Below are 22,778 nucleotides of genomic sequence, written 5' to 3'. Positions count from 1 at the left end.
TCAGTGTCCTGAGTGCCATGTCAATAATCAGAGACTTGTCAGTGTCCTGAGTGTCACGTCAATAATAAGAGACCAGCCAGTGTCCTGAGTGTCATGTCAACAATAAGAGACCAGTCAGTGTCCTGAGTGTCACATCAACAATCAGAGACCTGTCAATGTCCTGAGTGCCATGTCAATAATCAGAGACTTGTCAGTGTCCTGAGTGTCACGTCAACAATAAGAGACCAGTGTCCTGAGTGTCACGTCAACAATAAGAGACCAGCCAGTGTCCTGAGTGTCACATCCAACAATCAGAGACCTGTCAGTGTCCTGAGTGCCATGTCAATAATCAGAGACCAGTCAGTGTCCTGAGTGTCACGTCAACAATAAGAGACCAGTCAGTGTCCTGAGTGTCACGTCAACAATCAGAGACCTGTCAGTGTCCTGAGTGTCACGTCAACAATAAGAGACCAGCCAGTGTCCTGAGTGTCACGTCAACAATAAGAGACCAGCCAGTGTCCTGAGTGTCACGTCAACAATAAGAGACCTGTCAGTGTCCTGAGTGTCACGTCAACAATAAGAAACCAGCCAGTGTCCTGAGTATCACGTCAACAATCAGAGACCTGTCAGTGTCCTGAGTGCCATATCAATAATCAGAGACCATTCAGTGTCCTGAGGGTCACGTCAACAATCAGAGACCTGTCAGTGTCCTGAGTGTCACATCAATGATCGGAGACCTGTCACCATCCTGAGTGCCGACATCAACAATCAGCAGACCTGTTAGCAGCTGTCGAAATCTACGTTTACCAACAGTGTGTCTAGCTCCCTGTCCCTGTAAGTCTGGCTTCAGAGCAGGGTCCCTCTGTGCATGCTTGGCACACAGGGAATATTAGCACCAGGTGGACTTATTCCCGAGCCCCTGCAGCTGGCAGGATGTTGGTATGGGTAACTAGGTAATAGGTCACTAGGACTCCTCTTCACAAAGGAATAGGAGGAACAGACCAGAGCAGGTAGAGGCTGTTGGCAGGACTGGGCAGAGGCGGGAGAGGTCAGGCCAGCTGAGAGCAGGAAGGGAGCAGCTGCGCCTGGGGAGGACTGCTGTCTTCAGTCTGGGGGATAGAGGAGCTGGGGACTGGGCCCAGTGGGAGGGGCTGAGACTCAGAGAAGCCACAGGTCAGGGTGTTTGGGGAGGGCTGCCAATGACCCGGGGAAGAGACCAGGGTGGGCTCAGCACAGACAGTGACCCTCCGCAGGGCACTCCCAGGACCCGGGGGCCTTCTTCTCGTGTTTCCAGTTTAGCTTCCTAAGTGCCTTGTGAAGGGGAAGCATGTCTCCAGGGACAGTCAAATTTCCTCATTATTCCCTGGTGACTAATACATTCTGTGTGCACTTTTCCCAAGGCAGATAAGACAATCTGTTAGCTGGTGAAGCCCCAAACCCTGCTCCTAGGACCAGAAGCCACCAGCTTTGACACTTGGGTCTCTTCTGAGAGCCACAGCACCTGGCATCTTCTCAAGGGGAGGTACTGGGCATGTCGAGAACCCCAGCAGCTCCGAGGGTCTGGGAAGGTCGGGAGCCCTCATTCTCTGGGACAGGTGACCCTGGATCCTAGGCTGACAGAGCACAGCCTCGGCCAGACTGCTCTCCTGCCACCTACTCTGAACTTGTGCCCTCTACCTTCCCCTCCCCTGCCCAGTCCCCAGTGCCCCTGGGAGGGCAGACACACAGGCAGGCCCATCCCTTTAGCTTACTGAACCGGCCACAGCTCTGGGACCACACCCTCTCCCAAAATCTGTGCCAAGGGGGAAATGAGCATCCTGGAGGGAGTCCCTAATACACAACCTGGGTGCAGGGGCTGGAGGCCACCAGACATTTCATTGTCTGGCCTAGAACAGCACTTTCAGGAGGCGATGACGGTGCCATTGTCTGGGGTGGCCTGTCAGTCACCAAGGCCTGCACAAAGAGGTGGGGGCAAGGTTTAATCCTGACTTTAGCAGAAGAACAGTTGGGGGCAGATGTCTGCAGACTGTTTAATGTGCAGGAAGCCCCCAGCCTTGAGAAGGCCCAGAAGCTAGTGACTTCTTTATTCCCTCAGCAGCCGTCTCTTCCCTCTTCCCCCCAACCTGGGGAGGAAAAGGGTGTGAATAGTTTAAGTAAAATGAAAATGAACCACAAAGTCCAACTTGGCCCCAATTCCAGACACTATGCAGAATATTCTAGCACATTCTTAAGGAATTGAGCCATCATCCAGAGAATTAAACAGTTTTTCCAAACTGAGATGTCTCAGGTGGCTCAAAGGAGTAGGGCACTGGCCCCATATGCCAGAGGTGTCAGTTGCAAACCTAGCCCTGGCCAGAAACTGCCAAAAAAAAGGTATCCTTACAAACTGAGATGTCTGGAAGGACACAGCACAGCTCCCCTGAGAACACGCAGCCCCGTGCACACTGCACAAGTCAGGGATGAGCACAGTGGGCGTCTCACCCGACCAGGGAACAGGCCACTGGGCAAGGCCTCCCAGGAAGGCTGAGGTGGCACCCATCAGTGTCAGCGGCCACTGAGCAAATCCTTGGGGCTCTGTCTTCGACTCTTCTTGTCGAATCAAAAGGAAAAAACTTTAAAGCTAAATACAACAAAACACAGCACATTCCTTGGGGTAAGGACTCCCTACCCCTGAGCAGGCACACAGACCCCACAGAGTCACCCTGTCCCCAGTGCAGCATCTGCAGCCTGCCCTGCCCCCTGGTGCCTCCCATATGGGCAGCTTGGGGAAATACTGCTCCACCTGCAGATGGCCGTCCAGACTAGTGTGCAGGTGACAGAGACCTGCCCACCCCATGCTGCAGCAGATAGGACACTGAGGATGGCATTTGGGGCTGCCAAGTCGACTGCCCACTGGGTCAGGGTCTGCACCACGGCCCAAGCAGCTCAGACGTGGCCCGGCCTGATGGTCCCCGGGCAGTGAGGCACCCTCTGAGTGAGTCCTCAGCCAGGCTGGAGGGCATTGTCGGCATTGGAGTGCACCGCAGTCCTCATTGGAGGTTTCCTGATGGCTTCGCCAGCACTCCAGAGAAGCTGCCTGTGGGTGGCTCATGCAAACGGTGCCCCCTCTGCCTAAGGGACTGGCAGTGTGAGCCACACAGATCACTGGTATCAGCCACTTATGGTGACTTAGAAGCTTCCTTGTCACTGAGGACGAAGCAGCCCTGTCCTGAAGAGAGTGTGGTTTTCACCAAATGGCTGGCCTGGCCCTATTTGGACGGGCTGGCCCCAGCAGCAGAGCCCACAGCTGCTCCACTGGCGCTTGCCACACGCTCTCCTTGGACTTGCTCCCTGCCCTATGGAGGACAGCCTGAGCATACTTCTGACCAATTCTCCATGCCCATCCCTCTAACTGTGACCCTGCTCCTGAGCTTTTATCCCTCTGACAACTTCATGCAGGAAAACACACAGACTCCCGACAGCATGAAATCAGCCACAAAGGCTGAGGACAAAGCAGGGAGAGGCATGGGCAGGCGGCCAGATTTCAGACACAGGCAGATGCTCACGGGAACACCTATGGGGTGGCTTGTCAGGGAAGCAGCCTTAAGGAGGTATCTCCGCAGGCGGACATGGGGCCAAGCAGGCAGCAGCCTGTGCTTGCCAGACATGGCCGGGAGCACCAGATCAGCCGCACAAGATCCAACTGCTGCTGAGCTCACATGTCCCGTCAGCCTCCTCCTGTGAGGCTGGGGCTGAGGCACAGATGGGAGTACAGTTGTGAGCTTTTGCCTCCAGGGTGGGGACATCCCGAACTCTGGCCACTGCAGGGACTTTGCCAAGGTCTAGCCATCCTTTGGCCACCTCTGCCCTGTCTGAAAGCAACCGGTTGCAAGCTCTGCCAGCACCATACAGCATTGCTCTGGGCTGAGGCATGGGCCGGCCCATGCCTGGTCACCCTCTGGGAGCAGGGGCTGGTCACCCTCTGGGAGCAGGGGCTTCTCCACTGAAAGCCAGAGACCTGGAAGGAGCCCCCCTCCCACCCTGCGTCTGCCCCACAAGCTCCCCAGACATGAGTACTCTTGTTAGGTGGACGCTCTCTCCACGGGGTGCCCACAATTCAGAAGGACGCCTGTGTCTGCTGCTGAATCAGCCTCCACCTTCCCTGTGGGGTACCCCAGTCCTTAGTGTGAACATTGGAACAGATGAGGACGCTCCAGTGTTCCATCTCAGGTGCCATCACCTGTGCTGTGCTGGTCTTGGCTGGACACAGAGTCGCCCTGCCAGGCCCCCAGGCAGCCTGCCTCCATCCTCGCCACTGGACTGGTGGGCTGTCCCTTCTCTCCTCTCCCCAGGCAACCAAGAGGTGAAAGAAACCTGGCCCTGGGGCAGCAAGTGCCGCAAAGGGGACTCCATCAACAGTGCGGGAGGCTGACTGTCGTCCGCCACTGTCTCATCATTCTTATCCTATGAGCTGTGGTAAAATTCTAGCCATGAGAGGGTCACATACATACGTTCCCTGTACCAGCTCTCAGGCGGCGGTGGTGACAAGGCTTTCTGAAAGGTGGTTAGCAGAGACCTGAGTGCTTACATGGACTTCCTCAACAATGAATGGAGAATCATTACTTTTCAAGTTTACTTTCTGAATGACTATGGAAAACAAAACTGACTCCAGGGCATGAACACTTTATGCACACCACAAACAATTCCCGCAGCCATGAGTCTAGAGAGCAGCAGGGGCCAGAGAGCACCATGTCCCCATGTAGGGCAGCGACTTCAGGCCACTGGTAGCACAGCACCATCCCCAGTGGGATGGTGACCACCTGGACCTGGTCACACCCAGGCCCCTGAACGGTGTCCTTTCAGCTCAGTGAGGTGGAGGTTAGCCCAAGAACCTGGAGAACAGGAATAAAACCCCCGGTCCAGGCCCCAGCTGGATAGCCTGCATGCCACCCCCACAGGGCTCCAGTGAGTGCACCAGTGAAACCCAGGCACCTGTGTCAGGGCCTCAGGGCACAGGAGGTGCACTATGGTGGCTGGAGGCAGAGGGCAGCAGGCCGACCATCCCTTCCCTAGGAGAAGGCCTGCACCAGGCGCTCAGCCTGAGCAAAACCAGGGAAGGCGTTTTGCAAAGAAGTGTCCACAATGAAAATTTCCTTGGTTCTTAGGGTTGGTGGTCTGCCTGACACAGGGAGTGACTGTCCAGGGTCTAAGGCTGTAGGAGCTGGGCTGTGGGGCTGGCTTTTCTGTCCTCGGTCCAGATAACCACTGACTGCTTCTGTCAGGATCTGCCCACATAGCCCATTTCACCTATTTTGACTTCCCAAAGAAGGCCCTGCCAACAAACTCATCTTTTCAAAGGATTTCCTGGAGGACCCACGGCCCCTGGAAGAGGCAGATCTGCTCATGACCATGGGGACAAGGTCCGGCTGCACAGCCCCCAGCGCTGACCTCACTGCGAGTGGAGGGCTGAGCACCAAGGCCCGTGAAAAGCGTTGTCTCGGGTGAGTTTGAGCAGCATGTGGTGGTGGGGCTTCCCATCCTCTGCTGCTCACTGTCAGTTGTTCGCCCAGAACAACAGCTTGTCATAAATACCCTTTCACGTCCAGACCGCTCCCAGGCTCTGCCTGCTCCCACACTAGGGAGAGTGAGCACAGCTGACCTCCAGAAGAGAGCCTACTTCCTCGCATGTCTGGAACAATGACTGGACACCCTCTGCTGTGGCCTGAGGCCGGGACACTCACAGGTCAGCACCACCCAGTGCGGCTCCCACGGTCCTGGGGCTGTTTCAGGTGGGGCTGGAGGGGAGTGCAGACCCCATCCATGTCCCAGGGCCCCCAGCCACTCCTTGGAGCTGAGTGAACATGGCAGTGGGGACACAGGCGCAGGGCTTGCGAGGCTCCCTGCATGTGGGCGGTGTTCTCTGACACCCTGGCATGGAGGACTGTCCATGCTCTAACTTCCCCTAAGGGCAGGCAGAAAGTAATTTTAAAATAAAAGATGAAAATTTAAAAACTTGTAAAAGTTACAGAAAAATGCATGAAAAGTTAGGGGAGACAGAACTCTGAGCTGACCAGTAGGCACCATCTGGCAGCCGCAAAGCAGCAGGGCAGGGGCCTTTGCTTCCTTCTCTATAAAGTAGGAATGATGATGTTTGCTGCTGGTCTTCGAGTTGGAAATACAGGCTAATGTTTGCAGCGTGAACGTCCTAGAAGAACCCCCCACCCCCAAACCCCAAACCCCAAACAATTGCTACCGCTGAGGGGGACTTTCCTCTTCTGGATGAGGTGACAGGCCCTGCATAGAAACTGACACAGAAGCCTCTTTTTAAAGATCATAATTTTAAAATATGTTTTGTGATTTAAATTAATAATTCTGTTGTTGCCATTGTTTTTTTAAACGGAGACTCCAAAAACCCAAGCAATAGAGTGAGCAGCATAGTCTGGCCCAGGCGCTGCACAAGGTCCCCCATCCTTCAAAGTAGTGACAGACTTGTGCACACAAAGTGGGTGTCCGCATGACCTGGGAGCTGGCAGAGGGGGAGGAGGCTGCCACAGAGCGCTGCTGGGTATGTGGCGAGAACTGTGCCCCTGGGCCACACAGCATCTGTCTCCCCACCAGGTCCCAGTTTGGGATAAGAACCTTGACGACCACTGACATTTGCCAAAAATGGCTGTGCACACATTTGAACCTGTAAGGTTGAGTTGAAGATCGTACAAGCGTCTTCTATGGGAGCTGGAGTGGATGACCCCTGGTCATAAACTGTGCCCGCAGCACCAGGCCGAGGGTGGGCCCCTAATACCCCCCGCTCACTGCTGCCACACGGGCAAAGCCACACCACGCAGGGCTTCCAAGGACCTGGTGGGCTGAGGCCAAGGTGGACCTGTGTCGGCCTCCACTTGCTATGCTGGCCAGGGGCTCCGGGGGACCCTGGCCTCTCCTACGACCAGTGTGAGAGTGGGCTGAGGGACCTGTGTGCAGAGGGGCTTGCGAGGGGTTTGACATCCAGACCCAGGCCAGAACCTCACCTAGAGCTGAATCGCTAGTGCAAAAGCAGCCCATGGGTCCAGAGTGGATTCTCTGGAGACATCAAGGGTAACGGCCAGTGCAATGTCACCTGCTTGCCCAGGATGCAATTGCACCTGAGGGAAGGGAGCTAGACACTAGGACTGTCTGCAGTCTGGGCAGAGGCTCACCGGCCTCCCTGGAGCAGTGGGGATGACGTGGGGGGCGTGCACCGCCATCCTGCCCAGCACAGTCAGTGCTGGGACCCCTCTGGCTCTTGGGGTGCCTACTTGCTTCATCAGCCTCTCCCCGAGGATGGCTTCTGAGATGTCAGTGCTGTCCCAGCCCCCCATCCTCAGCAGCCCAACTGGCACCTGGGTGTACCTGTCAGCAATTGGCAACTGATTTTTTAAAAACGGCCACCAGCCTTTAAAAACACATCCATCACCATCACTGCTGGGAGGTGATGAGGGCAGGTGCGGCATGCAGCTGGGCCACGCCACGACGGGCGTGCCTGGCACTGCCGTCACTCTCTGTCACCATGGCCAGCTGAGTGTCCCAGCTGCCAATTGCCACTGCACAAGGCATAAAACATACCCTCTCAACAATGCCAGCAGCAGGGATGAGCTGGAGGCTGCATCATTAATCAGTGTGGTGACGCACGGCCTATTAGATGGCACACGGCAATCCTGTTTAATTTGTGTATGTTTTAATTACGACTTAAGCAGAGCCAAACTTCATCACGGTACCATCTTTTCAGCTCGGCTCTGGGAGCTGGTTTGTATTCATTTGCATCTGAAACTGCTCTGAGGACAGATTTCTCCACTGCACACACAGAGCCTCTCTCACAGGCTGGTGCTGGCTAGACTCTGGGTCAGTCCCTGCCGCCCCCCTGCCCCTGGCCCTCTGAGGAGGGCCCTGGACTGCACTGCCCAGCATGCCGACAGTCCTGTGTTTAATCTACGGTGCTCACTTCTTGCATTGTTTTGGGGAAGGATCTATCTAATTTCTGTTGGGTTTTGCTGGCAGGTGTGACAGCAGGCCCTGAGTGAGGTGCCAAGGTCACCCTGAGGAACCGGGCTGCTCCCCGAGAGCAAGGGGGATGCTCCGCCAGCCCAAGACTAAGGTGGAGCATTAGGCCCCAGGGTGTGGGCCCCACGACGAACCCGCAGGCCTATCTGGCTACCACAGATGTGAAAACGAACCCGCAGGCCTGTCTGGCTACCACAGATGTGAAAATCAGTTTCTGCCTTTATTCTCAGAGGGGGTCGTCTGCCCTCCCCACACGAAACACCACACCCACCTGACTTAAGACACCTGTGCTGCCACAGCACCTGCCTGCCCAGCCGGCCACCTGCCTGCACTTCCACAACATTTCATCCTGTGAGACTCTCTGCACTGTAATAGATCTGCCCCTCACTGACCACGGTGTCCACCGCTGTGCACCAAGCTCTTCCCACCTCTACTCTGACCTTGGCCATCAGACACCCAAGTGGAGGACACAGATGTCCCCAGGAGCACAGGGCTGAGGCCAGCATGTCCTCTCAGTCCTTGGGGCCAGTCTGCAGGCCGTCTGAGCGGCACCCCCAGTGGGGAGGCAGCCGAGCACAGGACGGGACCCACCCACCTCCACACACATAGCAGACGCTTTCTCGCTTTCCCACTTGTGAGAAAAAGACTCGGTCCTTGAGCTGTGTCTCCCTCACCCCACAGGGCACCCTCGAGGCTCCCAGCCTGGCGCTCACAGTCAGCCCAGACGCCTGCCTGCTGGAGACTCCGGCGGAGTGAGGACGCACTGCCCTTTCTCGTGGCATTTGTTCTGTGGGAGGAAGGGCCACTTTCAAGGCTCCTCTGACCTTTTCCTGATTGCTGGTGCTCCATATTGATTGGCTCTGGTAGTTCAAGGGTTCTTTGCTTTTAATACTGGCCACTGCTGGTTAGAGGAGAGGCCTCTGGGAGAGGACAGACGCTCTGTGCAGACACTCAAGGAGGGTTCCAACCTGGCCCAACCTGACCTGTGCAGCCCTGGGGCTCAGCCTGAGGACAGTAGACCTCAGAGAGGGGCCTGGTCACTGCAGCCTTCCAGTCTCGTGTCCTGAATGGCCTCACACACAAGGACAGAGATTTCAGTGAGGAGAGGCACAGCCCCAGTGGTAGGCAGTTGGGCTGATTCACTCTGTACCTCCCAAGGAGAGAAAGAAACCCATGATTTAGGGTCCCGATGGAATTGGCATGTATTTTAAAACCACAGGTGCACTGCGGCCCTGCCCTCTGTCCTCCCCACACAGGCAGTGAAGCCAGGTCTCCCCCAGGCACCGCTGAACACTCAGGAGAAACTGCCATGAAGTCAGGCATCTGTGCACAGGTGGTACGGCCTTGCTGGGCATCTGCACACAGGTGGCACAGCCTTGCCAGGTGGGTGCTATCAGCATCATTAAATACAAAAAGGAAGACTTTACTTCACACTGCTCATTTCTGTCAGCCACAGGGACTTTGGCCCAGCAAAAGCCTACTCAGCTGTGTCTTAGGAAAAATCACCTGTTGAGGTGGGAAGGTTAACATGTGACACTGCTTGCAGCTGAGACACCGATGGGAAGACAACACCTTGATGGACTGCTCTGTCTTCAGGGGGCTCTCCTGCAGCCCCACCCTCCTCTCCTCCATTTCCCTATGAGATGTGGTCACACAAGAACCAGCAGGGGATGGCTTAGAGGCCCAAGGGCCCTCAGCTGCACACTCCAGAGCAAGGAACTGCTCCCAAGGCCACAAGTGGGGCCTCACCACTGGGAAAGTCGACCCCGCGCCTCTGCACAGGCTCCGCTTCCCACCCCGTGATCCCTGCCAACGAGTCTGACCTTGATGCCAAGCTTTTCACCCCAGGCCATGAGTGCACCCAGCAGCCACATACCAGCTCTGAGCTCCCAAAGGTGAAGAAGTGACACCATCATCAAATCAGATAGAGGGTCTCCTTGCACACGGTCAGGAAGGAGATTTTACAGCTCTGTGGCACTGATGGGCCCCAACCCAGTCCTGGGCCCACAGTAGTGTCTCTTTACCAGGAACCTGTGCCTTCCAGACACAGCCAGTGGGGCTGGGGACAGCGGGGCTGCCCTCTCTCATCTAAGCAGTCCTCGGGCCACAAGGCCTGGGGGATAAGGGATGGCACCTACCTCCACAACAGACTTGGCATCCAGCCTGAAGTTGAAATCACCAAAGACGAAGTAGGACGCCTTCTCGAACCGCTGATCGATGATTCTGGGGGAAAAAGGGACACAGGTCATGGATGGTGCTGATGCCAACCAGCCCACAAGTCCCACCACACAGCCTCTGTCATCTCTTGCTGCTCTGTGCCCAGGAACTTCAATCCAGGGCACCACGAAGCTCTCGCTGTGTTGCTCATGACTCGGAGAACCAAGTTCGTGGAAACTGTGGCCCCACTGAGAAGGATAAAGGGCTGGGCAGAAAATGCCAAGTGAGGAAGGAGCAGGAGCAAACTGGTGGGAGGTATGTCCCATGATGGAGCCTGCTGGAGGCACTGCCACATATCCTGCCTGACACCTTGCAGTGTGGCCTCTGCACTGCCAAGTGTCGGGCACACAAGATCCACATGTTCTGGTGCCCACATGGAGCTGTCAAAGTGATAAAGGAATGCGGCTGCACAAATGTTTGTGTGTACATGTGTATTTTAGCTAGGAATCACGAAAAACATTTTTGAAAAAATCTTCCACATTTTTAATTCAACCATAATCTGCTTCATAAAGATTTTATCCTTGGAAAACATGCACATGGCGACTGTCCAACAGCGATCGTGGCGCAAACTTCTAAGCCACCCCTCAAGCCCTAGACTTACTCTCTGACAGCGTGGGTCACAGCTGCTGAACACTACTGTGTGTGAGGCTGCTGACAGCCAAATGACAACTGTCTGCAACACGGCATTTGCTAACAAGACACCAGTGGACTGGAGACCAGGAGAGGAAACTTGAGTTGCACAGCACCCGTCTCTGGCCAGCTCTGGCCTCACTAACACTACCTGCTGTGGGATGCGGGGTGGCGCTCAGGGCTGGGAGCTCCAGGGCACCTTCTCAAATACACTGCAGTTAGAGATGGACTTAAAAGAAAAAATGGGTAGTGGGGCGGCACCTGCGGCTCAGTGAGTAGGGCACAGGCCCCATATACTGAGGGTGGTGGGTTTGAACCTGGCCCTGGCCAAACTGCAACAACAACAAAAAAAATAGCTGGGTGTTGTGGCAGGCGCCTGTGATCCCAGTTACTCGGGAGGCTGAGGCAAGAGAATCGCCTAAGCCCAAGAGCTGGAGTTTGCTGTGAGCTGTGATGCATAGCACTCTACAGAGGGCAACAAAGTGAGACTCTATCTCTACAAAAAAAAAAAAAAAAAGAAGGGTTGACACGGTGCCCTCCTGGGGCTGGGGCCAGAGTGCCAGGTGCAGACTCCAGGGCACGGAGCAGCCCGTACTCCCCGATGCAACCTTTTTCAACTAGGTCTGTCGGCTTGAGATGCGAGAGCTGACCAAGGAGTAGACGTGTCCTGCCGCTGTCCCTGCCGTCACCCCACAGCAGCTTCTCAAGTGCATCACCACCAGGTGGAAGAACAAAGTTGCCACCTTCTGGAGGCTCCAGGCCAGGGGCAGGTGGCTGAGCCGCAGGGCAGTCCCACCTTCTGACAGAATGGTGGAGTCATCGTCATTTCATTAACTTCATTTCGCCCTGACTAGTACGTCCTGGCTCACCAGGAGAGGGGTGTCTTCCAGTGACTGAGGCCTGCACGTCTTAGTTCCCATGTGCTCACAGCCTATCTACTTTGCTCCCTGCTGTTTCTTTCTGAATTCCATCAGTTTCCCTATAAATCCTGTGAATAAATCCTTTGCTGCCATCTCTCCTTGCTGTTCCTGTTGCTCCTGCAGGCATGAGCTTCTATCCTCCCGACACACGTCCACTCCGGGGCTGACGTGCCTCCCCTGTCCCCAAGTACAGTGTCCCCTCCTCCTCCTCTTAGAGTTATGGTAGAGTTTTAGGGTTATCCTTTAATCCATCTGGAATTACAGTGTGTAGCAGGGATCTCAGTTTATTGATTTCCCAAGTGGACGGCCAATTGATCTGCACCACTTATTAAATGTTCAACCCTCTCCCCACCAAGTTCGAAACATAGCACGAAATCCCCAGCAGCACTGGTCCTTTTGAGACTGTTTTTTCTATAGATCTTGTTATCTATTCCTGCACACTTTTAATTAATACAACTTTTTATAGGGAAATCTTCCTTGTTGACAATTCTTTATTTTTATTTTTTATTTTTTTTTGTAGAGACAGAGTCTCACTGTACCGTCCTCGGGTAGAGTGCCGTGGCGTCACACGGCTCACAGCAACCTCTAACTCTTGGGCTTACGCGATTCTCTTGCCTCAGCCTCCCGAGCAGCTGGGACTACAGGCGCCCGCCACAACGCCCGGCTATTTTTTGGTTGCAGTTTGGCAGGGGCTGGGTTTGAACCCGCCACCCTCGGCATATGGGGCCAGCGCCCAGTTTCAGCTATTTTCAAATTCCTCTTGCAAATTAATCACTGTTATCTTCTTGCCAAATCCCACAATTTTTAAATTGGAGTTGCTTTCCACTTTAACATTAACTTGAAGATAAAAGACATATTTGAAGAAATTGTTATTATTAATGCAGATGGCCAGTAATTTCACTAACTTGTATTAAAATGAAAACCTTCCACATAGGAAGGGCAGCCAGGGGTGAGGACCACAGGGAACCAGGGGCTCAGCCTGCTCAGAACCCCTCAGCCTCCTCATTCAGGGCCTCCTGGCCTAGCTGAGTCCACAGGGCACACAGGGCCCTGCCTTTAGGTGATCCATAGCCTTTCAGCCAGAACCCATTTCAACTGCCTATAAAAAATATTTATTCTTTACTATGAAACATCTTTAGAAGAAAACAATTCCTGCTGAAAACCTGTGTTGGCTCCTTGAAAGGTCTCTTGCAAGTCACAAGGCAGTCAGTTCAGGCACTTAGAGGTTGTCTGCCTCACGGGGTCGGGGGTCTCGGTCTGGAGGGGCTCCTGCCTCATGGGGTGGGGGGTCTCAGTCTGGAGGGGCTCCTGCCTCACAGGATCGGGGGTCTCGGTCTGGAGGAGCTCCTGCCTCACAGGGTCAGGGGGCTCAGTCTGGAGGGGCTCCTGCCTCACAGGATTGGGGGTCTCAGTCTGGAGGGGCTCCTGACTCACAGGATTGGGGGTCTCGGTCTGGAGGGGCTCCTGCCTCACAGGGTCAGGGGTCTCGGTCTGGAGGGGCTCCTGCCTCACAGGATCGGGGGTCTCGTTCTGGTGGGGCTCCTGCCTCACAGGGTCAGGGGGCTCAGTTGGAGGGGCTCCTGCCTCATAGGACTCAGGGGTCTTGGTCTGGAGGGGCTCCTGCCTCACAGGGTCAGGGGGCTCAGTCCGGAGGGGCTCCTGCCTCACAGGGTCAGGGGGCTCAGTCTGGAGGGGCTCCTGCCTCATAGGAGTCAGGAGTCTCAGTCTGGAGGGGCTCCTGCCTCACTGGATCGGGGGTCTCGGTCTGAAGGGGCTCCTGCCTCTCAGGATCAGGGGTCTCGGTCTGGAGGGGCTCCTGCCTCACAGGAGTCAGGGGTCTCAGTCTGGAGGGGCTCCTGCCTCATGGGGTCGGGGGTCTCAGTCCAGAGGGGCTCCTGCCTCACGGGGTGCGGAGTCTTGATCCAGAGGGGGTCCTGCCTCATAGGGGGATGGGGTGCAGGTAAAGAGCACACAGCTCAGTGGGGAGGGGGAGACAGTGATGTCCTTTGCTTTGTGGATGGGGTCAGACCCCAGCAGATGAACATGACGTCCTCTAGTGTCCCCACCTCAGAAGGTGCCGAGTCGCCAGCCCCAGGATCGAAGGCACCATGAAGCATGATTGCCGCAGCCCTGCCACGTTGCTCTCTTTTAAAACCATGCACGGCTCCTTACATTGCCTGGTTTCTGGCCTCTGGAGAGTGGCATCCCCTGGGGAGAAGGACCTGTGCAGCAGAGGGCACAACATGCGGTGTCCCGAGGAGGGGCACAGCCTGGCAGTGAGAGAGGGACCCTTCGCAGAAATGCAGAGGTATAGTCAAAGGCCAGAGGGCAGTGGCCGTCCTCGGTGGTGCTGGTGAGCTGTCCCTCACAGAGTCTCAGATGCACCCTCTGGGCTCCCGGGCCTGGTGCTCTCCCTGCTCAGGGCATTGGCCTGTCCACTCAGATGCCCACGGCTCCTGGTGCAGCCCAGATCCCAAAGCTTCATCTTCAGAACTTTAGCAGCAAGATAACTGTGGGTAGCTGAGGGATGTGGGGCAGCAGGGGCTCCGGCCAGGCCTAAGCTGCTCATTGAACTCTCTCTACCACCTCCGTGTGGGCCTCCAGGGCAGCTCTGGGAGGCCATGGGGGTGGTCGGAAGTGCCACTTTGCTCGCAGGAGCTGCCCTGAAACGCTCACCTGGAAGCAAATCCAGAGCAATGTGGGAACAGGGGACCCCAACCCATCCCTGGAGTCAAAGGTGAGGTGGGAATCGGAGAGCTCAGTCAGCCTCACATACCCTTCTCCCAGCTGGGCACTTGGCCAAACAAAACAGGGCTCTGTTTTCTTTCCTTTCTTTATCTTTATTTTTTAAAGAAAGACAAAACCACAGCAAACCTCTTGCTTGATCCTGTGCTGAAGGGTGGCTGCAGGGAAGAAGAGAAATCTCCCTTCCTGGGGAGGGACACTTTAAAGTGTTGAGATAGCGGCACTTTGGTCCTGCCCCACTTTGCTGGCATGTGCCTGTTAGAAGCATCTAACAGGCTCCCGTTCCCAGAGAAAACAGTGAACACGGGACCCAGACCCAAGCCCACTGCAATGTCCTCTCTTTCACACTTAGGCTTCTGTGACACTGGTGAACACCAGGTGAGCTTAACCATGCCACAGACGACTACAGAAAAGAAGGCCTGTCTCAGAAGCAAGTGTCACGTGCATGAGGCGTGTACACGCCCTTGTCACTGAGGATCCCTTCTGCTGGCACAGGAGCCTCAGGGGACACCCAATGTGCTGAGTGCATGTCAGGCAGGGCAGAGTGAACGTGGCCTGTCACATCTTAACTGTTCCTCGAATCAAATTCATTTAAATTAAATCTTAGTTTCAGAGACACAAATCCACCCTAGCACAGGGCATGGAAACCATGCTCAAGCTCTGCGCTGGAAAAGGGGCCTGCTCCACACCTGCCATGGTCAGGGAGGGCACAGAGACTATACAGAGTCCTGAGAAGTTGCTGCCACGTCCCCAGCCCCCTGGAAGCAGAGATGCAAATCAGACCTGAGTGGGCTAGGTGAGGACATCTGGCAAAGGGCGTCTGGGAGAAGCGCACCAGAGCGGCCACTGCCTCTGCGGCCCTCATGCCACGAGTATCAGATTCTGGCCAAGTATCCATTTCGAATGACAGTACCAACTTCTGAGGGAAGGGAAGAGATCTAAGGGGGTAACACTCTGAGGGTAAATCACAGAAGCAAATGACTATTTGGCTAAATTAAATGTAAATTCCAATTCCTTTCTTAAAAAACAAACAGATTTCAGTTTTTGTTTCCTATTACTTTGTTTTTTTTGAAACAGGTTCTTGTTCTGATTACCCAGGCTGGAGTACAGTGGCATCATCACAACTCACTGCAGACTCGAATGTGGGGCTCAAGTGGTTCTCCAGCCTCAGAATCCCAAAGTGCTGGGAACACAGGTGTGAGCTGCCACGCCCAGTCCTACACTTCAGTGTTAACATCTGAATGAACAGGCATCATAAAGTTCCAGGATACTGGGGGGGAGAGAATGCACGGCCTCTTGGGCCCCTCCTGATGCCACTGGGGTGTGGGCCACTACACTTCCAGAGAAAGCCACCAGGTGCCATGCCAGGTGAGCCTGCAGCAACCTGGTGGAGCGATTTCAGCCGCATGACTAGAATCCTGCAAGACTATCATGAAAACCTGAGTGTCATCATACTTTCCTTTCCCTGCTCTTTTTGATATAAAAGCCTGAGCCAATTAATAACAACAACCATTGCTAGAGGTCATGTGGCAAGACAAAGGGGCTGTCATGGCTGAGGCAATCACCTGAGTGCCCAGGCTTGCTGCCCTCACAAAGCTCACTTTTAATTTCAATATAGTGCCATTTGGAGCAGGAGAAAAACAGAATTGTTTTAAAATTAATTACCTTGTCAGTAGCTATTATGATTAAAAAGTAGGCCCACATCAATATCGTGTGCCTAATTCAAAAAGAGAATTACAAGAAGAGCCATAAAAATCAATTTTTTAGGCTTTGAAAATGGTGTCTTTCTGTTTTGACAGGTGGAGGAGCGCCGCCCCTAAACATGAAGGCTCTGCTCTCTGCCCAGAGGGGCCACTGGCGGCTTCAGGAACAGCTGCAGGCCCAGGACACTGTGGGTTAGATGAACACGTGGGAAGAGCCACAGACACAGAAATCACACGTCCAGCTGTGCACACCTCTAAACGGCCACAGGAACCTTCCTGGGACACCTGGGAGGGTCTCAGTGGACAGAGCACCTGTGAGCAGTCCCGCACACATCTAGCTTTTTATGAACCGTAGGAGCTGATGTGGTTTAGCTGGAGACATCAGTCACGTCACCTCCCTAAATGTTATTATGCTGAAAAGTTGGTTCTCTTTTCTATTTTTTAACCACTGAAAGCTATGCTAAAATCTTCAGTGTTGTACTTTAATTTATTTTTAAAATTTCAAAATATTAAGGGGTTATAAAAGTTTTTGTCACTTGAGTACGTTTATGATGGTTCTAGCATGCCAGTCTCCCAAATATAGTAAAACCTCTGTAAGGGACTGAAAAACGGTCAACACAGGGAGGGGCCACCATAAGGATTGAGGCCGATGGTACTGACACGCACATGTGGCGCACGCCTGGAGTGTGAAAATCAGTCCACTGAAGGAGGCGGTCAGGGCAGGGCAGTCAGCTACGAAGGTTCCACTATCATGTTCACTGTGCCACTAAATTGCTTTCACCCTCATCCCTTCGCAGCCTCTCCCCTTCTTGTTTACTTCTCTGTGCCCACTTGTGCCCATGATTAGCTCCCAACTAGTAGTGAGGACATGTGATACTCGTTTTCCACTCCTGACATGCTGTGCTCAACACCATGCTCTCCAGACCCCTGCTGCAAAAGACGTCGATGCATCCCTGTTTATGTCTGAGTTGTCCCCATGGTGCACGTGTCTGTGTGCACATGTCTGTGCGTGTCCGCACCTGTGTCTCTGCATGTGTGTCTGTGCGTGTGCATCTGTGTGTGTCCATGTGCAGTTTGGCCATTTCAGTGATGTTGACACTATACACCCCTGAGCACAGTGCGTCTCCCCTCCTGTCGGTGTCATCTATCCGTCGCTGATTTCTTTCTGCCCTGTGCAGATCTTCCACCTCACTGGGTAAGTATTTTCCTAGGTGTTTCTTTTTCCTTGCAGCTGTAGTGGAAGGTGTTGAGTCTTTGATTTGATCCTCAGCCTGACTGTTGTTGGTGGAAAGGAATGCTGCTGATTTGTGGACACTGATTAAGTAACCTGAGAATGTGGTGAATTTATCAGTTCCAGGAGTCTCTTGGTGGTCTCTGGAGCTGTCTAGGTATAAGATCATTATCATCAGCAAAAAGAGATAGTCTGACCTCCTCTGTCCTGACGGAGGTGCCCTTCCTTCCTTTCTCTGGCCCGTTGCTCTGGCTGGGCCTCCCAGCAGTGTGTTGGACAGACGTGGTGACAAGTGGGAATGTTTCAGCTTTTCCACACTCTGTATGAAGTCAGCTGTGGGTCTGTCATATGTGGCTTTTGTATTCTCGAGACATGTTCCTTCTGTGCCTAGTTTGCTGAGGGGTTTTACCACTAAAGGTGCTGACTTTCGTGGAATGCTTTTTCTGCATCTATTGAGACAATCCTGTGGTCTTGTGCTTGCCTGTTTATGTGGTTAATCACATTTCCTGACACCTGTTGGAGCATTGTACTTTTAAAGGCTCAGTTTGTGCGTGGTTGAGAATTGACTAAAATTAATTTCTCAGCTATGGCAAAGATTTTTTTTGGTCAAATAATTTTAAATAGCAAAAATATCAACAATATAAAATTACTAAAACTATCTAGGATGTTGTAGAGTTATTTAACCACTTAAACATTTCTCTTAAAATATCTAATTGAATGATGCCATTTTAAACAAACTCATATCTCCTAACACATCAACCAGCTTTTTTTTCACTTCCTAGAAACCGATGGACTACTCTTAACGAATTCACTTCCCACCCACCCGATGAGTGCACTGACCCTGCACAGCCCACACGATACAGCTTATCTGAGACTCACTGAGGGTCACCTGCAAAAGCGGAAATGCAGGACATGCCGAAGGCACTCAAGTCGGCGTCAGGCTGGCAGAGACACCCAGGACCCCATGCCATGCATGGCCCCGCTGGACACAGGTGAAGTCCAGCAACCTCCATGCTTGCGGGTTTCTGTGACCGGCGTGTGGACTCCCAGGCTGATACCCTGGGCCTTCCCTGGGTTCTCCACCTCCAGCTCCCAGTTAGCTGTCCTTGAGTGCATGTGGGCATGGAGTGAAGCCTTTACCCAGGAGATTGGTGTCCTTGTAAAATAGGAGAGAGCCCAGAGCACACTCTCCCTCCCCCACCCGGAGGTCAAGTGTGCAGGCCAGGAAGGAGTGCTTGCCAGGCCCTGCCAGGCTGGCACTCTGACCTCAGACTCACATCTTCAAGCACTTGCCACCAGCCACGTGCTCTGTTGGGGCCACCAAACTGACTGAGACAGCCTTGCACTCATCCCTGCCTCACCTGGCCTCAGCGGCCGTCCAGCAGCCCACCTTTCCCAACACCTACCGACTCTGTAAAGTCCCTTTGGTACACTCACCACTTGTTTGGAAATGCTGGTCCAAAGAGCAGCTGTGGCCAGCCCACCTATGGACACCCTGCTGGAGGGCACCCCGAGCCTCCTCTGGGAGCTCCCATTACATGCTTTCTAAACATGACGATTCTAAGTACACTCTTCCCATACACTGAGAACCACCCCCACAAACTCCACTAGATACCACCATAAACCACAGAACCATGGCACAGCATGGAAACACCTTGACCTCTGGTGACTGCTTCATTCCTCAGGCGTCTGCAGAGAAAACACTGGCGGAATGCCAGGGAGCTGAGTGGCCTCAACCCAGTGGACCCAGGAGCGGATGCCCACCCTCATAGGTTTTAGGGAAACAAACTGCCCGTGTCCCCCAGACTGGCCGGGTGTGGATGGGTATAGGCAAGGCTTGGGGCTGGGGGTGCCTCCACGGCCCAGCAGAGACAACCTCCTGCCTGTCAGAGAAAGGCTGAGGACCACCCAGTACGTCTTAAGGCAGCAGGAGCCCAGAGGAGTATGGGGCAAAGGAGAGCCAGAGAGCTGCGCCGGAAGCACGGGGCAGAAACACAGCTGCAGACGGAGGCATGCAGCTTATGGACGTTCATGAATGTAAGTCACATATATACGCGCAACACACGGTGGCAGTGTGACATGAACATGCTTGTAACAAGCAGGCAGGAAGGTGCACAGGGTGCCAGGCCCCGCACGGCAGTGCTGGGGGTGGGGAGGGTTTGGGAGGATGTGGACATCCGTGCAGCCAGAGATTTCATTTTGTACTAGAGGGACCAGCAGGGCAGAATATAAAAGGGTCAGATGAATGGAGGTGGTGCTCTCATCCCGTCTTCTATGCTGCTCTATGTAAAATAGAGGAAATATTACAAGCCCCATCAGTCATCTGAGGCGTAAGGCACAAGGAGCTCATTCTGCCAGACAGCGCAGGGTGTGACATGCCCTCATCAGGAGTGAGGTGGGCACAGGCTTGGAGGCTTCAGCTCTGGAGCAGCGGAAGTGGCAATGGGGTGCCAGCCTGCACCACCCCAACGTCAGGCGTGGGGCTCCACAGGTGCCAGCCACACACATGGCCACACCATGCGAGGTGTCCAGGCAGGAAGGATGCCTAAATGGTGTGCACAGACCAGCAGGGAGACACCTGCACCCTGTTCTCCGAGCATGCTCGGGCATAAATACAGTGCTGGACAAACTCTGGGGCCAGAAGTGCTCTGGAATGACCTAGATCTTTAGCACAAGTTTGCTTTTGCCTGGAGATGCACAGCCTTTTCTTTTGCTGGCTAAACAGCAGGGCAAGTTCTGGGAACAGTCTAAAGAGAAACATTTAGATTGGAGGGTCTTTGAGCAGCCTGACAGCTGACTGATGACCGTCCATAAAGCCACAAAGCAGGGCTGGGGGCGTCGGCATCACATCGCCTCTCCCTGGGAAACTAATTGCCCTGAATTGTTCAGAGGAACATTATTTTTCTGGCAATCATTTCCTTTGAATGCCCAAAATGAGCATGAAACAACTCTTTTGACTGGACATAAAAGTTAAATGTCCCAATGTTGATCAAATTAACTTCAGTGCTGTGACAATGGACTGTATTTGTGAGAAAATAATGGGGGACAAAGGGGCGCTTTATGCCAAGATTTCACAGTTGTAAAAATGTTTCTGTTGAACTAGGCCAGGCCACATTTCAAAGGGAAACACAAGAGCCCTGTCACTTAGGGGAAAAAAATCTCATTTCATGGGCTGAAAGCTCGGGAAGATTTCAGGACATTTCAGGGGCTGGTGCCTAGGAAGGCCATGCAGACCCCACTTAATCCCTCTGGATGCCCAAAGCGCTGACCGTGTGTCTGGTAGAGACCCAACCTGCCCTGATGTGTGCCAAGGGCTAAGTATCCCCAGGGCCACACAAAGGCCCAGAGTGGAGGTGTGTTCCGATACCTCGCCTAAACCTGCCTGGCTCTAAGACTTCTGAGACTTCTCTGGACCTGAGACTCTACATGAATCAAGGATTTTTCTTCTTTTTTAACTTTTTGTAAGAAGAGATTTCTAGCATCAAATTCGTAAATTGCACAAAGAACAAGATTATTTGTAGTGAGAAGCCCATGGGATGTGAGGTGGCCCTCTCTGTGGCTCCCACTAGGGTTAGTGGGCACTTAGAAGCTTCTTAAGAGTTAAACTCAGAGTATGTCTCTTAGTTCTTATTTAGTAACCATCTTATTTTGGATGGTTGGGCTGGGCAGGCACCTGGCTGCCCTTAATGGACCCGGAGAATAGTCCTCCTGTGGAGTCTCTGGGCTTCAGCACAGCCTTCCCTCCTGGGACCTGCCCTCCCTCCCGGCCTGAGGCCACAGCGCTGCTCGGAGCTTCACGTGAGAGCAGGCGGGCCCAGGAGGCAGTGGCCCCCACAGGGCCTTCTTGCTGTCTCCCTGTGCCCCAGACGCTGCTCCCAGCAGGTCCCCACGCTGTGAATGCAGCACCGTTGGTGGCAGTGTCCATTCAAAGGGCCAGTGTGGCTTTGTCCTCCCCAATCAGTGCGGCAGAATGCAGTCTGCTGGTGGCTGCCAAAAGGTTAGCATCCCCAGTGAAAGGGTGGGCCATTATTCATCACCGACAGAGCTCCCCTTTGTGTGGGCAGGCCAGCCCCGTGCGCCGGAGGTCCGGATCTGCGGCTGGCTGAGCTCGCCACGGAAGCCATTCATGGGAATGCAAAGATGCAGAAAAGCGGCCCCACACCAAAGGCCGCTCTTGTGGAGGGCGGAGGTGTGCCAGTTTGGAGCAATGACACATTTTCAATGCTTTATGATACTGATGACCTAACCGTGGTCCCCAAAACAGGACAGTACACAGACCCACCTCAGGCCCTTGGTCCCTGAGGAACTCAGTGCCTCAAAGGAGGAGCTACTTCCTATGGGCCTCCCTGGCCAGCTGAGTCCCTGTCACAGCAGGGAGCCCAGAGCCTGGTCCCATGGTCACAGGTGGTTGTCAGGTACTGTGGCTCTGCCTGTACTGTGGCCCCACCATGGGGAGCACGAAGGAGAGCAGGGTCGCATGTGGGATGAGGGCTAGGCCCTCAGTGCGTGTCAGACCCCTGTCCCACACTCCTGTGTCCTCTTCAAGGGCCTGGTGGGAACAGCTAACACGAGGAGCTCCCTCAGGCTGAGTCGGGGGCAAGAGCCGCTGGACTGGGACAGGGCCCAGGCCTCAGGCTCAGCCCTTACTCCTGGCACTCCAGCTTGGTCCCCGAGGTGAACCAGTAGCCATAGACCTGGCTATGCTGTGCAGGGATAGGACGCCCCCAACCTGCAGCTTGTGAAGAGCCAGGTAGGGGGACATCAGGGAAGCAGACAGGGAGCCCACATAGGCCATGGCCACAGCCAGGCCACACTCATTACAGACACAGATGGACAGGTGCTTGGGAGACACACAGGGCCAAGCCCCAACACGTGTGCACACACACTCACGTGCACAGCTTCCTTGCATATGAGCTGCTCTCGGAAGCCGCTGCGAGGAGACAACCCACGTCCACATGGTCATACAGGACCCTGTTCTCCTCCGTGACCCCACCTGACCCAGGGACCCCTCAGAACAGTCCCTCAGGTCCCGGGTCTTCTGGGGCAGAGCCGTGTCCCTCAGTCCTCAGGGGTCAGATCGCACAGGAAACCCCCGAGAATGTGGTGGTGTGGGACACATGCGTCTTGCCCAGCTGAGGGCTCTGGTGACAGCTTCCCTCCACATGAACCATTCTCCGGGTCCATTAAGAGCAGCCAGGTGCCTGCCCAGCCCAAGCAGAGGACTGGGACCTGTGGGGGAAAAGCCAGGTCTGGTGAGGAGGCTGCAGGAGCTGCACAAGGTCCTCACACATGGCAGCAAGGCTTGGGATGAAATCAGAGCCCACCTTGGGGCAGAACCAG

At 54.3% G+C, this 22,778-nt stretch overlaps 1 protein-coding gene across 1 annotated transcript in view; it reads right to left on the bottom strand.

The window, feature by feature from the left end:
- INPP5A (inositol polyphosphate-5-phosphatase A) overlaps positions 1 to 22,778 on the bottom strand; it is a 193,414-nt gene that overhangs the window by 27,988 nt on the left and 142,648 nt on the right. Inside the window, exon 9 of the mRNA XM_053584591.1 lies at positions 10,131 to 10,215. Coding sequence (XP_053440566.1) covers positions 10,131 to 10,215 — 85 coding nt within the window. The remainder of the gene's footprint in view (positions 1 to 10,130; positions 10,216 to 22,778) is intronic.

This window comes from Nycticebus coucang, chromosome 3 (genome assembly GCF_027406575.1).
Source record: "Nycticebus coucang isolate mNycCou1 chromosome 3, mNycCou1.pri, whole genome shotgun sequence".
In the NCBI taxonomy this organism is placed as follows: Eukaryota; Metazoa; Chordata; class Mammalia; order Primates; family Lorisidae; genus Nycticebus; species Nycticebus coucang.
Note: the sequence above shows the minus strand (reverse complement) of the source record. Positions and strands in the feature narration are given on the sequence as shown.